This window comes from Heptranchias perlo, chromosome 34, assembly GCF_035084215.1.
Source record: "Heptranchias perlo isolate sHepPer1 chromosome 34, sHepPer1.hap1, whole genome shotgun sequence".
NCBI lineage: Eukaryota > Metazoa > Chordata > Chondrichthyes > Hexanchiformes > Hexanchidae > Heptranchias > Heptranchias perlo.
Window position 1 is genome coordinate 8024097 of NC_090358.1, and position 12665 is coordinate 8036761.

Here is a 12665-nt window from a genome sequence, read left to right on the forward strand (position 1 = left end):
CAGGCAGCATCTGTGGAGAGAGAAACAGAGTTAACGTTTCAGGTCGATGATCTTTCATCGGACCTGAATAGTTAACTCTGTTTCTCTCTCCACAGAAGTTGCCTGACTTGCCATGTGTTTCCTGTGCATTTTCTGTTTTTATTTCAGTTTTCCAGCATCTGCAGTATTTTACTTCTGTTAGTTTAGATGCCAGGCTTCACTTCTTGTGCTTTCTCACCTTTTCTTCTAAACAGATCAAGTCTGATGCTAAGGACAAGGTTCGGAAATCTGTGTCCAAGGGTCCAGTCCATATTACAGCCGGCAATGATCCAGTACCAATTGGGGAGGAGGGTGAAGATGAGTTGGACCAGGAGACATTCAGCATTGTAAGTGACAATAGCAGAATGAAGGGAGCAGATGTACACAAGCCTCTCTGTTACTTTTTAAAATTACCCTTTGCGGAAAGGAAGCAAGAGTAAACAGTTACACAAAATTAATGTGGAAAAATTGTTTTTTTTTGTGTGAATTTTGTGCTGATTGATCAGTGGGGAATGGGACACTTCTATATCAGACATCCAGAGTCAGCATCAAGCACTGCCAGCTCAGGTTAGATACAGAGTAAAGCTCACTCTGCACTGTCCCATCAAACACTCCCAGCTCAGGTTAGATACAGAGCAAAGCTTCCCTCTCTTATCCCATTAGGCCTTCCCGGGTAGGTATGCAGTTGGTTTTAGTGCCCTGGACTAAGAAGGGAAGAAATCAGCCAGGCTTCCTACTCCTGATCCTCGGCTAAAGTGAGCATCTTTAGCTGTCGGGCGAGAATAAGGTGGAGCTTAACTCCAGTAAACCTTCCCTTCACACACAGTTAAATACTTTGCTGCATGAATGATGATCACTTTAGTGAGGTACTGTTTGAGTCAACAACTTCAAGAGAACAGAGAAGAGTAGCAAAAATGGACCCAAAGCTGAGGAGATTGCGTTTAAACTCACTTGGGGTGAATGATGCCTTTGCTTCCGTGAACCCTTTGCGAATAAATATTTTTCCTCCTTTGCTCGATCAGTGCAAGGAGCGAATGAGGCCGGTGAAGAAAGCTTTGAAACAGTTGGACAAGCCGGACGACGGCCTCTCCGAGAAGGAGCAACTCCAGCACACCCGCAGCTGCCTGCTAAAGATCGGTGACCGAATTACTGAGTGCCTTAAAGCTTACACGGACTCTGAGCATGTCAAGATCTGGAGACGGTACGTTTGACGCCTGTTTTTAAATCACCTCATGGCCTGTTGAGTCTCACTCGTTTGGAGTGAGATTTGCTCAGCTTTTTGGGGCTTAAAAGTTTGACGCTTGACAGAAATGTAAAAATCTGTATATTACTGAAAACGAGACCCCCAGCTCTGTGGGTTAGTGGTCTGTCTTGCTCCTTCTGATTATAAACCTCGCTCCTGATACTGATTCTGTGTAAACTCAAGAGGGGTGTAAAAACGCCAGTTTCGTGTTAATGCAGATACTACAAGAAATCTGATGCATAGATAGCAGGGATAGGTTACACACATTAAAGTCAAGATCATGAGTTCAAGCCCAACTCTAGAACTTGAGCTTGTAATCTGTGCTGAGACTCCAGTGCAGTGCTGAGGAAGTGCTACATTGTCAAAGATACTGTCTTTCAGATGAGATGTTAAACTGAAGCTCTGTCTGCTAATTCAGGTCAAGAGGAAAATCTCAGTGCAATATTCTGTCAAGATCAGGGTGTTCTCCCAGTGTACCGGCCAGCATTCCTCCCTTGACCAACACCACTAAAAACAGGGTGATATGGTCAGTTGTCTTATTTCCTGTTTGTGGGACCTTGCTGAGTGCACAGTGGCTGCCGAGTTTGCTTACACAACAGTGAGTGCACTTCACTGTAACTCATTGGTTGCAAAGTGCTTTGGGGCTTCCTGAGGGAGCGAAAGACGCCTTATAAACGTATGTTCATTCTTTATCTTTAAAGCCACGGCAGTGCTGGATCGGAAATTGCACAGTACTGTGCCAGCATTAACTGTGTGGAGCAAGAGTGCACAAGATGCTGTCTATTCCCCCTTATTCTTTTGGTATGAAATGAAGCTGTTGCCCAAAATAATACGCACTAGTGTCTAGAAATAAGCATGATGTGGAGATGCCGGTGATGGACTGGGGTGGACAAATGTAAGGAATCTTACAACACCAGGTTATAGTCCAACAAATTTATTTTAAAATCACAAGCTTTCGGAGATTATCCCCTTCGTCAGGTGAATGAGTGAAAAGGTTCTCAAATCGCATATCTTATACTAGGCTGGGACAGCATCACACCAATCAAAAGGTGTCGTTGTTGTTCAAACAGGCCAGTCACGGAGAACAGCACGTCCCAGTACACTGGATATACATTGTGTCAATTACACAGACAGACAGAAAGAAACCCAAATGGCAGAGAGAGAGAGAGAATATTAAAAATAAATAGAAATAAGCATGTAGATCCATGCGGAAGGATGCAGATCCCTCTGGAAGGGCATGGGCACCCACTAGATGGAGTCTGTGGTTGACGTCAATTGAGTGAGTCCGATTACCTCCATCTGATGTAAAGTATGGGATGGGCGCAGTGCAGCTGCACATCAGCGAGGCCTGTGTCTCCTAAACACATGGGAACATTTTAATATGAAACGTACAGAGAGGCAATACCTTGCATTTTAAATATCTTCCCCTCCAAAATCCTCTTTTCAGTTTTGATGCAAGATCAAATGGACTTTGTAGGAAAGCTCTGCAGAAGAGTTCAGTTCTTTAAAGTCTGCTGGTTATTGGCTGCTGTAGCTGAATATTTCAGCGTCGTCTTGCTCCCCACGTGCTCCAGACTCACCTCACTCAGTCTTCCCTTCCTCCCACAATCTATAGGCTTTTAACACGCAAACTTGGCCTTTTATCTCATCTTCTCTCCTATTCTTAACCTTGCTGGTGTCCTGCATTGTGTGCCTTAGCTGTTCATCTCGGTCTCTCAATTTAAAAGTTCTGTCCAACCCCAGAAAGTGATACGACTTGTTTCACTAAAATATTCTTTTGTTTTTTTTCCCCACAGAAATCTCTGGATTTTTGTATCCAAGTTCACCGAGTTTGACGCCAGAAAATTGCACAAACTGTACAAGTTAGCACAGAAGAGGCGGTCCCAGGAAGAGGTAACGGTCTCCCAGTTAATCTCACGTTTATGCCCTTCTTCATCGCTGATCACGGGCATTTCCTGGGAGCAGTGCTGATGAGGGATAATATTGAGAAGTGTAGTACAGCCCCTCCTCCTCCCCTATTGGGAAGAGTTGAGCTAACTTGGGATAGGGGGAGCTAGGAGTTCCAGGAAGTGCAGAATCATAAACATATTTGGATTGGGTGCACTGGAATTCTTTTTTTGTTACTGTTCAGGACAGGCAATTAAATGAAACATAAAGCTACCATTACTAATACAGTCAGGTGTGTAGCCGGGCCGGCATAGAGCAGGATTGTAAGTGGACTGGTGTAGAGCAGGATTGTAAGTGGACTGGTGTAGAGCAGGATTGTAAGTGGACTGGTGTAGAGCAGGATTGTAAGTGGACTGGTGTAGAGCAGGATTGTAAGTGGACTGGTGTAGAGCAGGATTGTAAGTGGACTGGTGTAGAGCAGGAAAGGAAAATTGGCCAGGTTTCCCCTCCTTGATCAATTATATGTGGATGCTGGGTGAGAGTGGGATCAGGCTTAACTGTGATGCCCCCCCCAGAGTCAAATAGTCTATCGACCTACACCAGGCTACTACATGAAGATTGGCTTCTTGTGTGTGGTATTGGAAGGCGCTCATGAAGCTTTCTGCCAGCACAATTCAGCTCCATTAAGGGAGGTGAGAACAATGTTGGGGATTGGGGAGGGTTGGAAACAGGTCCTTTCTTCCACACTGAACCTTTATGGCTCTGAATTAATTGCATTGTCCTTTAATATGTGACTTCATTTAGGAGGAACAGAAGAAGAAGGAGAATAATTCCGAGAGTAAACGTCAGTTTAAACCCGAGCCATCAGGGTCGAGTCGCGATTCGATGAACTCTCAGTCACACGTGCAGCACGGCCTCCATGGCGTTCACCTGCTACCGCCCCATCACCAGCAGCAAATGCACAGCCACCATCGGGACCCCTACAACCAGCTCAACAAGCGGCCTTTCAATAATGCAGGTAGGGATCAAAGATATTTCCAGCACACAGACCTCAATTCTAATGGCTTCAGCCTCGCGTATCCAGCTCGACCGATATTGGTGCAGTGTTTGTAGCTTTCTGGTCAGGGCAGGGCCTAACTTGAATGCCGCTGTAAGACCCTGTGCCCACAGGTTTGTTGCGGAGATTCACCCAGGATTTCAGCCGCGCCATTGTGGGCAGTTGCCAAATGGAGGCCAAGCACTTTCCCGCAGGTAGAGAAAGAAAAACATTCAAAGACTAGCCCAGTGGCTCAATTTGTATCGGGTCCTTTTGCTTGTTGTGTGGAAGCTCGGATAACCCTGCCTCCTAATATCTTTCCCTTGCCATCTTTCGCTGGAGAGCAAGAGAAGGAATGGGAACAGCACTGAATCCTAGCTTGGTCAACGCCCCGCAGACTGATTGAAGTCCCAGATATGCCGGGAGCAGCAGGTCGGTCACAGACTATAGAGGGGGTGTGCTGAGCCAAAGTACACTCTGGGCTGTGTTGTGAGCATCACTGGGTTCATGAGATGTGTCAAAATGCAGTGTACTTGGGGTCCTAATCTCTGTCTGTCTGTCCTGCTTTATGTAGATCGGGGAGACCGACAGAGGGATCGGATGTACAACTACAGTAACAATAACCAGCAGTGGGGATCTGACAGGCATCACCCATACGACCAACACAGATACAAGGACCATCATTTTGGAGACCGGAGGCCTCGCGGAGATCCCCACAGGAATTCTGGGAATTATCGGCCAAACAACATTCACCGCAAGAGACCATACAACCAGTACAGCAATGATCGGGACCATCGAGGTCACCGGGAGTATTATGACAGGTGCCTTTCATTTGTTGCTCACTCGATAGCAGTTGCGACTAATGCAGGTCTCTGGTGAGACTTGTCAAAGCGAGAGGGCTATCGTGGCTTTGAGGTCGTGCCATGGTGTGATGGCAAGATAAAAGGAAAATACAAGCAACTGGCAAACAAGGCCTCGGTTTTAATGATTCAACCAGACACCAATACCTCCAACAATGCATGCTCCCCCAGCCGAGGTTATGAGCTGAAACTCCTACTGTGTTCAAACTCTGGCTGCAGTCTGCTTCTATCTACTGTGTCACATCTATTCATAATTTGAAACGTTTTTTAACATTGAATTTACAGCACAGAAACATGCCATTCAGCCTATGGCGGTGTTTATGCTCCAGGCGAGCCTGCTCCCACCCCTACTTCATCCAACACTCTCAGCATATCTTCATCTTCCTTTCTCCCTCAGGTGCTTATCTAGCTTTCCCCTTAAATGCATCTCTGCTATTTGCCTCAATTACTCCTTGTGGTAGCGAGTTCCACATTCTCACCACTCTCATCATACCATCCTGTAATCTGTTGTAACAAAAAAGTCTCCAATTTTTTCAAGTTTTCTTTGTATTTGTATTTCCTCAAAGCAGGCAGCGTCCTAGTGAATCTGCATTGTACCGTATCTAAAGCCTCAATATCCTTCCGATAGTGTGGAGCCCAGTATACAGTACTATTGCACACAGTACTCTCACTGAGGTCATATTAAGGTTTTATATAAGCTCATCATTACTTCTTAGCTTTTACATTCTGCACCTAGCTTTTTTTTTTAACGGCCTGATTATCCTGAGCTGCTGCCTTTAATGTCCTGTGAACCTTTATCCGCCAATCCCCATAAAATTCTTGGAGGGCTTTACAGGGTAGATGCTAAGAGGTTGTTTCCCCTGGCTGGAGAGTCTAGATCTAGGGGGCATAGTCTCAGGATAAGGGGTCGGCCATTTAGGACTGAGATGGCGAAAAATTTCCTCACTCAGAGGGTTGTGAATCTTTGGAATTGTCTACCCCGGAGGGCTGTGGATGCTCAGTTGTTGAGTAGATTCAAGGCTGAGTTCGATAGATTTTTGGACACTAAGGGAATCAAGGGATTTGGGGACAGGGTGGGAAAGTAGAGTTGATCAGCCATGATCTTATTGAATGGCGGGCAGGCTTGAGGGGCCGTGTGGCCTACTCCTGCTCCAATCCCTTAACGTTCTCTGCTCTTCCACAGCTTCGAACCTACTTCCATTCAGAGTATAATTACTGCTCTAGATCCCCACCACACGTTAAACTTACTGACCTGTAATTTTAACAATAGTTACTATATTAACCACTCTCCTTTACACCCACACTCAGTACAGTCCTGAAATACAATTTTTAGGGCCTTGGCATTTTCCTCTCCCCTCTCCTGTGACAGTCTAGAATGCGATCGCTATTATCGTGGCTATTCTATGGATCAACTCTTGGACAAATTAGCTTTGATCATTTAAGTATTTCTTCATTTTCCTTCCAGGCGTCATCAGGACATGAAACGGCGCAGGTCAGACGAATTTAGACCTCAGGACCACCACAGTTTAGGGCACCAACCTGACTTCCGGAGGTTGCCCGATCAAAGACTCCCTGGGGCTTACCACAGCCAGGGACCTTCGGAACACTATAGACCCATTCACCTTGAAAAGCCGATGGAGCACAAGACTCCCGCAACAGACCATCGCTCACCCCTCTCTCAAAAATCCCCTCATGATTCGAAATCCCCCCTTGAGCACAGGTCCCCTCTGGATCGGTCGCTGGAACACAAGAACACTCCTGACTATAACTGGAACGTAAGGAAAACGTAGAGTCAGTTCTGAGGAAAATGGGAAACTGCTCCACAGTTCTTCATTTTATATTAAAAAAAACCCTACACTTTCCCAATTCTCACCACACACAAAAAATTGAGCAACTGCTGTGATATCAATTGCACAACGAATGTGAACAATTGGGGAGAATGAGGAGAGATTGCTGCTGCTTGAACAAGAACGCTCGCAATTTGGACCTTTTTTTTGAAAGACAGCGTTGGCACGGAGACCAAATTCGTGCATGCGTGTTCGTTCTCGAAAACCTCGTTGGTCAGAAAGGGAGAAAACAAAATGGGCTTTTAGGCGACGACAGCTCCTGCATTGCAGGCAGAGATTTTAACGGATTAGTTAGAGGACTGTCCAAGAAGGGTGTCGGCAGAGAGTGCAATTTAAAAAAATGTCCTATCTCCTGTCAGCTTTGTCTGTTCATGGTCTGTTTCTGCCAAAATATTTCTATGTTTTATCCTAAATGTGCTTGACGAATACTCTCTCTGTGCTGAGTAATGTTGGGCAAGTCAGTTCTTTTTCTAAATAGTGTTCCAAAATCAGCAGGGAACTAATTTGCGGTTCCCTGCTAATTTATAGAGCGCGGTACTAGTGTTGAGAGGGGAGACGAGAGCTGTACGTGTTACCCTCTCTTCTAGCACCGCCGTATCTTGCCCGAGAAATACCAAAAAACAAAAGGGAAACAGGACGGTGTGAAATTCTTCTGTAGATGTGGGTTTTAGTGTCTTGATAGAAGGGAAGGAACAGCAAAGTAGAGCGGACGGGCGAGTTAGCACTTTGTGTTCAGCACAAACGCGCCTTGTTCCGATTTCTTGAATCTTTTTAGAATGTAGTGTCATCATTTGCAACAAAAAGTATTAGGACTTAACAAACAAAGAATGGCAAAAAAAAAAAATCAGTCTCTTGATTCTAACAGCCAGTCTTCATGATCTGCAATAGACGTTTTGTGTCGCACTTGGTCACAGATGTAAGCACTTTGTTCTGTTTTCTTCCCCTCATCCTGCCTGCCCCAAGTTTCCTTCTGCCTTGGGTATTGTGGATCAGTCATTCCTCACAAGTAAAATAACCTATTTTTTTACAACTTTGTTCCAACCTGTGTTTGATGGGGGGGGCGGGGTGAGGAAGAAATGTGTACGTTTTTAAAAAAAAATCTTAATTCATGGAGAAACAGAGAGGAATGCTTAACCAGAACGGAAAGGTAGGCTGTGTTTTATTGGTGATTCGTGAAATGTTCCCTAAATGACTGTGCCATATGATGATGTAGAGACGGGCGACCATCAGTGTTTTAAGCTCCAGCGTCCCTCAGAGAAGTTGGACGCAGGGCTGATCACGGGATATCCTGAATGGTGTTCCTTTCAGTGTTTCAAGTTATGGGGAAAGTGGCACTTCACCTCTCATGCATCCCCTGCACCCCACCTCCCACCAATCCAACTGCGCCCATACCCGCCCGGCCCATCTGTGCCCAGCCACATACCCACTCATTCACCAACCACACTCGTGCACAATCTTGGCTGAGGGCATTCTGCTTAATCGATCAATCCCATTAAATTTATTCTCTTATATATGTATAAAAAAATTTGAATCCCTCTTGAGGCTCAACTTTCTTTTGTTAAATTATTTTTGCTAATTAAATCATCTCTAATCTGCATTTATTGACTCACCCACCCAAGCATTGATGCACCAAATAATCTCTGGCGTCCTGGTTCTGTGCACTCCTTTCAGCTGCACATGGAGATATTCAGTATGTCCCCTTGTCTTTCCTCCAATACAGCATCAATTGTGAAATCAAAATAACAGGACAAATTACTCAAACCTTAGTGAGTGAGAGTCGAATAAATGTGCAAAGTGAAGGTACTTATAAAGCTAGATCTCCCCAATCCTCGCTGTTAGCAAAAATAAAATGCCTCTTCCCCAGATTGAGTTTTGAATTAAATTATAATTAAAAATTCCTGTGGAATTTTTTTTTTTAAACTGAAAATTAACAATTGTACGGCTTGTGTATCCCAAAAATTCCAGCCCGTCCCTCGACAGTCTGTTGTCCCCTAGGTTCAGGTTCAGCGTTGAACAAGGCACCAAGTGTCCCAGTTACTGCTCCCTCCTTGAAGAAAAGGGTCAGGTTGCAGGGTCACTGCCTCCACTTCACTGCGTTTTCAGTGTGACTGCGGTTCACTGTGTTCATAATCTGCTAATGAGGATCGCCCTGTTAGGGTGGACAGTGTGGCACAAGGGTGGACAGTGTGGCACGAGGGTGGACAGTGTGGCACGAGGGCTGAGCAAGATCCCATTCACAGTTTTGTGCCTTTTGTTTTTAAACGATGCGGTTCTTTGTGCGTCAGTTTTGCTGAACCAGAATGACGGCTGACTTCATATTGCACCTGTTGCTTCACAATACTAGCCTCCTGCTTGTTTTAATCATTTGATGAGTGAATGCCAAAACTAAATTAAGTACAGATTTTTTGGGGGTACAATGAGGCTGAAGGAATTGTGGTCACTCTCGAATGGTTTGCTCATCGAGCCCTGATGCTGTTCCTTGGTCTTTTATGTAACCTGTTATTTAAACTCTCCAGTTGTCTTTCTTCCCCTTCTCCACCCCACAGTTTTTCCCAAATGACAAGTCCAGTGGAAATCCCCTTGCTTACAAGGCCCCTGTATTTCTCCATCTCGGTTACAGACTGACGCATGTCCTAACTGCCACGTTCCTTCGACAGCATCAGCTTGGACATGTTGCTGATGGAATTGCACTGTTCTGCCACTTCGCTCTACCGTACTTAAAGCTAAAACACGGTGTGCTAATAGACCAGTGTCACTCACCAACTTACTGTCGAGAGACACAACCCCCAGGCTGGAGGACCATTCTCTGCAACGCTACAACGTGCTGACTTAGAGAGCGGTGGGACGCGGGCAGCGTTCGCAATCCTCCGTACAGTGCGCTCCTGATTTCAATTGTGCCACTCTGGGTGATGGACGAGGGGAAACCGGGCACTTCGCCACAGGACGAGACGGATTTTTAAAAAAAACACATGCTGTATCAGAGCTGGAATAACCCTCCCTCCGAATATTTCCATGTCACTTTTTTTGCTGGAGAACAAGGAAAGGAGACGGAACAGCATTGAATCCCAGCTCAAGCAACACCCCACCACCAAGCAGGCTGTGAATGATGGGCGAGAGACACTGGGAGGAGCATGTGTGCTGAGTGCCACAGGTGAAGGGAAGGCAGTGCTGGGCACTGATATAAGTGTTGTGGAGGGTCAGCTTTATCCTGGGATTGACCAGGTGTATGGGAGCCAACATTTTTGAACCTGGACAGAGCTTCATACACGAAGATTGAATGCACGTCACAATGTAGGTTTTTAGGGTTAGGATATGGTCTGGTTTAAAATGATACATAAAGGCCCTTTGCAAATGTGCTGTTTTGTCCCTTTTTCAATGCAAGAGTTATAATCAAATTGAAGAGGTTAAGGGGCTGGGTAGAGTCGAAGTTTACATTTAGGACTCAGCTGTGTGCAATTCTACGGTTACAGAAGTGTAACGAATATGTGACTGGTGACAGTAAGCGAGCAGTGTTAAATCATGGGTGTGGGAAGGACTTACAAGTGGCAGAGTTGAAGATGCTGGTCTCTTGCATGAAAGAATTCCTGGACTCCACCACCATCAGTCAGATAAGACAGTACAAAGCTCTGACTGTCTCGTTGCTGTGCGCAGTTCATGGATAAAGCTATTCTACCAAGAGATTTGTGACGGTGGGTAACCGTGCCAGTTAATGGCAAATGGCAGAAAACGAGGACCAGGAGCAAGACAGCACAGCGCTGGTGAAGATGCTTCTGCAGAAAGCTCATCAATGATGAGGGGGAAAATCTTCACCGGCAAACCTCAGCTGAATTTCATTTGCCTTCTCACGGTGCCATCATCATCGCGTTGTAGAAAGCCCGTACAGCGTTTTGGTGTGACAAACAGACACACAAGTGCAACTAACTTCTAATATTTTTATTGTTGAGTTTTCCAGGGCCTTCTGTTGGGTGGAATTACGTAGTGTCTCTCTCTCTCTCTTGCCCCATCCTTGATTTCTGCAGATCTTCCACATGACACGTAATCAACCAGCTGCTATCACCCTTCCGATACTGCCTCCACGCATCCAATACAATGTGAAGCTATTGCAAAAATATGTTCCCCAGTTTTAAATTTTAAAAAATCTTGTTGGCTCCTGCCTCAAATTCTGAAGAGTAAGAATGAAGGAGATGTCACAGTGATGGAAGAGGACAAAATAAATTCAGCTGCCAACAGTCCCACTTATTTTTTGTTTTGCTGAGAGGGTTGGTACAGAGTTTCTGTAAAACTTATGTGGACTTTTTAAATGACTTTAAAAAAAAAAGTAAATATTAATTTATATTTGTGAAAAGCCACTGTTAGTGCATTTTGGTGTAAATACTTTGTTTATAGTACGTATTAAATTTTCCTACACCTTAACTGTCTGCTGCTTAATTATTACTGAAGAGTTGACATTTTTGGTGCACTGTAAGGTGTGTGTGGGCTGGTAGGACCTCTAATGGAATGATAGTTATTTGTGGGATGTCGGTGACGCTGGAAAGGCCTAATTTATTGCCTGGTTGCCATGAGAAAGTGGTGAACTGCCTTCATCATGATGTGGAGATGCCGGTGATGGACTGGGGTTAACAATTGTAAACAATTTTACAACACCAAGTTATAGTTAAAATCGTTGGACTATAACTTGGTGTTGTAAAATTGTTTACAAGCCTTCATCATAGTGATTGCTGAACCATTTCAGAGGGCATTAAGATCCAGCCACCTTCCGTCATATGTAGGCTTGACTGGGTAGGAATCGCAGGTTTACCATGGCCTCCTGGAGTTTGCTCGATTGCCTTCAAGGATCGGGGAGGAAATTCCCAGAGTTTTTTCCTAAATTGGCCTAAAGTTTTTTTTTCTCCTCCCAAGAGATTGTATTACTGGGGGGGGAGGGGGGCGGAGAAATGCTTTGTGAAAGTTACACAGCCAGACCAGACTGGCTTAGTCAACCAGCTGGTCTTTTCATGTCCATGGTGTGTTCCCTTGCCTGAAGGACATCAGTGAACTTGTTGGGGTTTTTTTATGGCAATGTGACAATTTGCCTGGTGCCATTCCACAAATAACCAGATTTATTGAATTCAATTTCACACCTTGCCACGGTGGGATTTGAATGTAGGATCCCTGGATTGCCTATCCAGTACCATAACCACAATCCAACCAGACCCAGGCACAGATGATTCCGGCTCTCTGCTGAGTTTGGATGATACATGTCACGTCTACGTCACCGGGTTAGGGAAGGGAAGAATCGGTTAGGCATTGTGTTCCTTAGCTTTACCCAGTGACTCCTGTTGAAAATAGGGGTGGTCAGGCTTGTGCTTGGCCTGATGCCCTCTGCAGTCAAATAGCTGTGTTGATATTCAGTGTTGACTCTGGACACGGTAGGGGGGGTAGTGCCTGTGGAAACTACCCTATCATGAGTCAACATTTCAGCCAAGCAGGGGCGAAAATATGATCCTGGGCCCCCCTCACTGGTGCCCTCTTCTGTACTTTGGTTGGTTCTGGGATTGGGCACAATGAGCATATTAAAAACGAGGACAAAGAGGCTGCTGTAAATTTTCAGGTGATACGAACTTGGGCCTTGAGGCAAGGCAGGTCACTGCTCCAAGATTACTCTGCACACCCACTATAGAAAGGAAAGTTTCCTTTTATGGCAGTAAGGAGATTTCACATCTGGCCTCAGATTTGGGTACGGACCCAGCAAGAACATCCCTGCTGCTCGGATTCTTTGATTCCCAGCAACTTGC

The 12665-nt window shown here is 45.3% G+C and overlaps 1 protein-coding gene across 1 annotated transcript in view; it reads left to right on the top strand.

Annotated features, from left to right (window-relative positions):
- Positions 1-11304, top strand: part of chd2 (chromodomain helicase DNA binding protein 2) — an 88327-nt gene extending 77023 nt beyond the window's left edge. Inside the window, exons 34-39 of the mRNA XM_067971132.1 lie at positions 234-365; positions 1041-1219; positions 3058-3154; positions 3953-4166; positions 4759-5005; positions 6510-11304. Of these exons, the coding sequence (XP_067827233.1) occupies positions 234-365; positions 1041-1219; positions 3058-3154; positions 3953-4166; positions 4759-5005; positions 6510-6834 (1194 nt within the window). The 3' untranslated portion in view covers positions 6835-11304. The remainder of the gene's footprint in view (positions 1-233; positions 366-1040; positions 1220-3057; positions 3155-3952; positions 4167-4758; positions 5006-6509) is intronic.
- The last annotated feature ends 1361 nt before the right edge of the window (positions 11305-12665 follow it).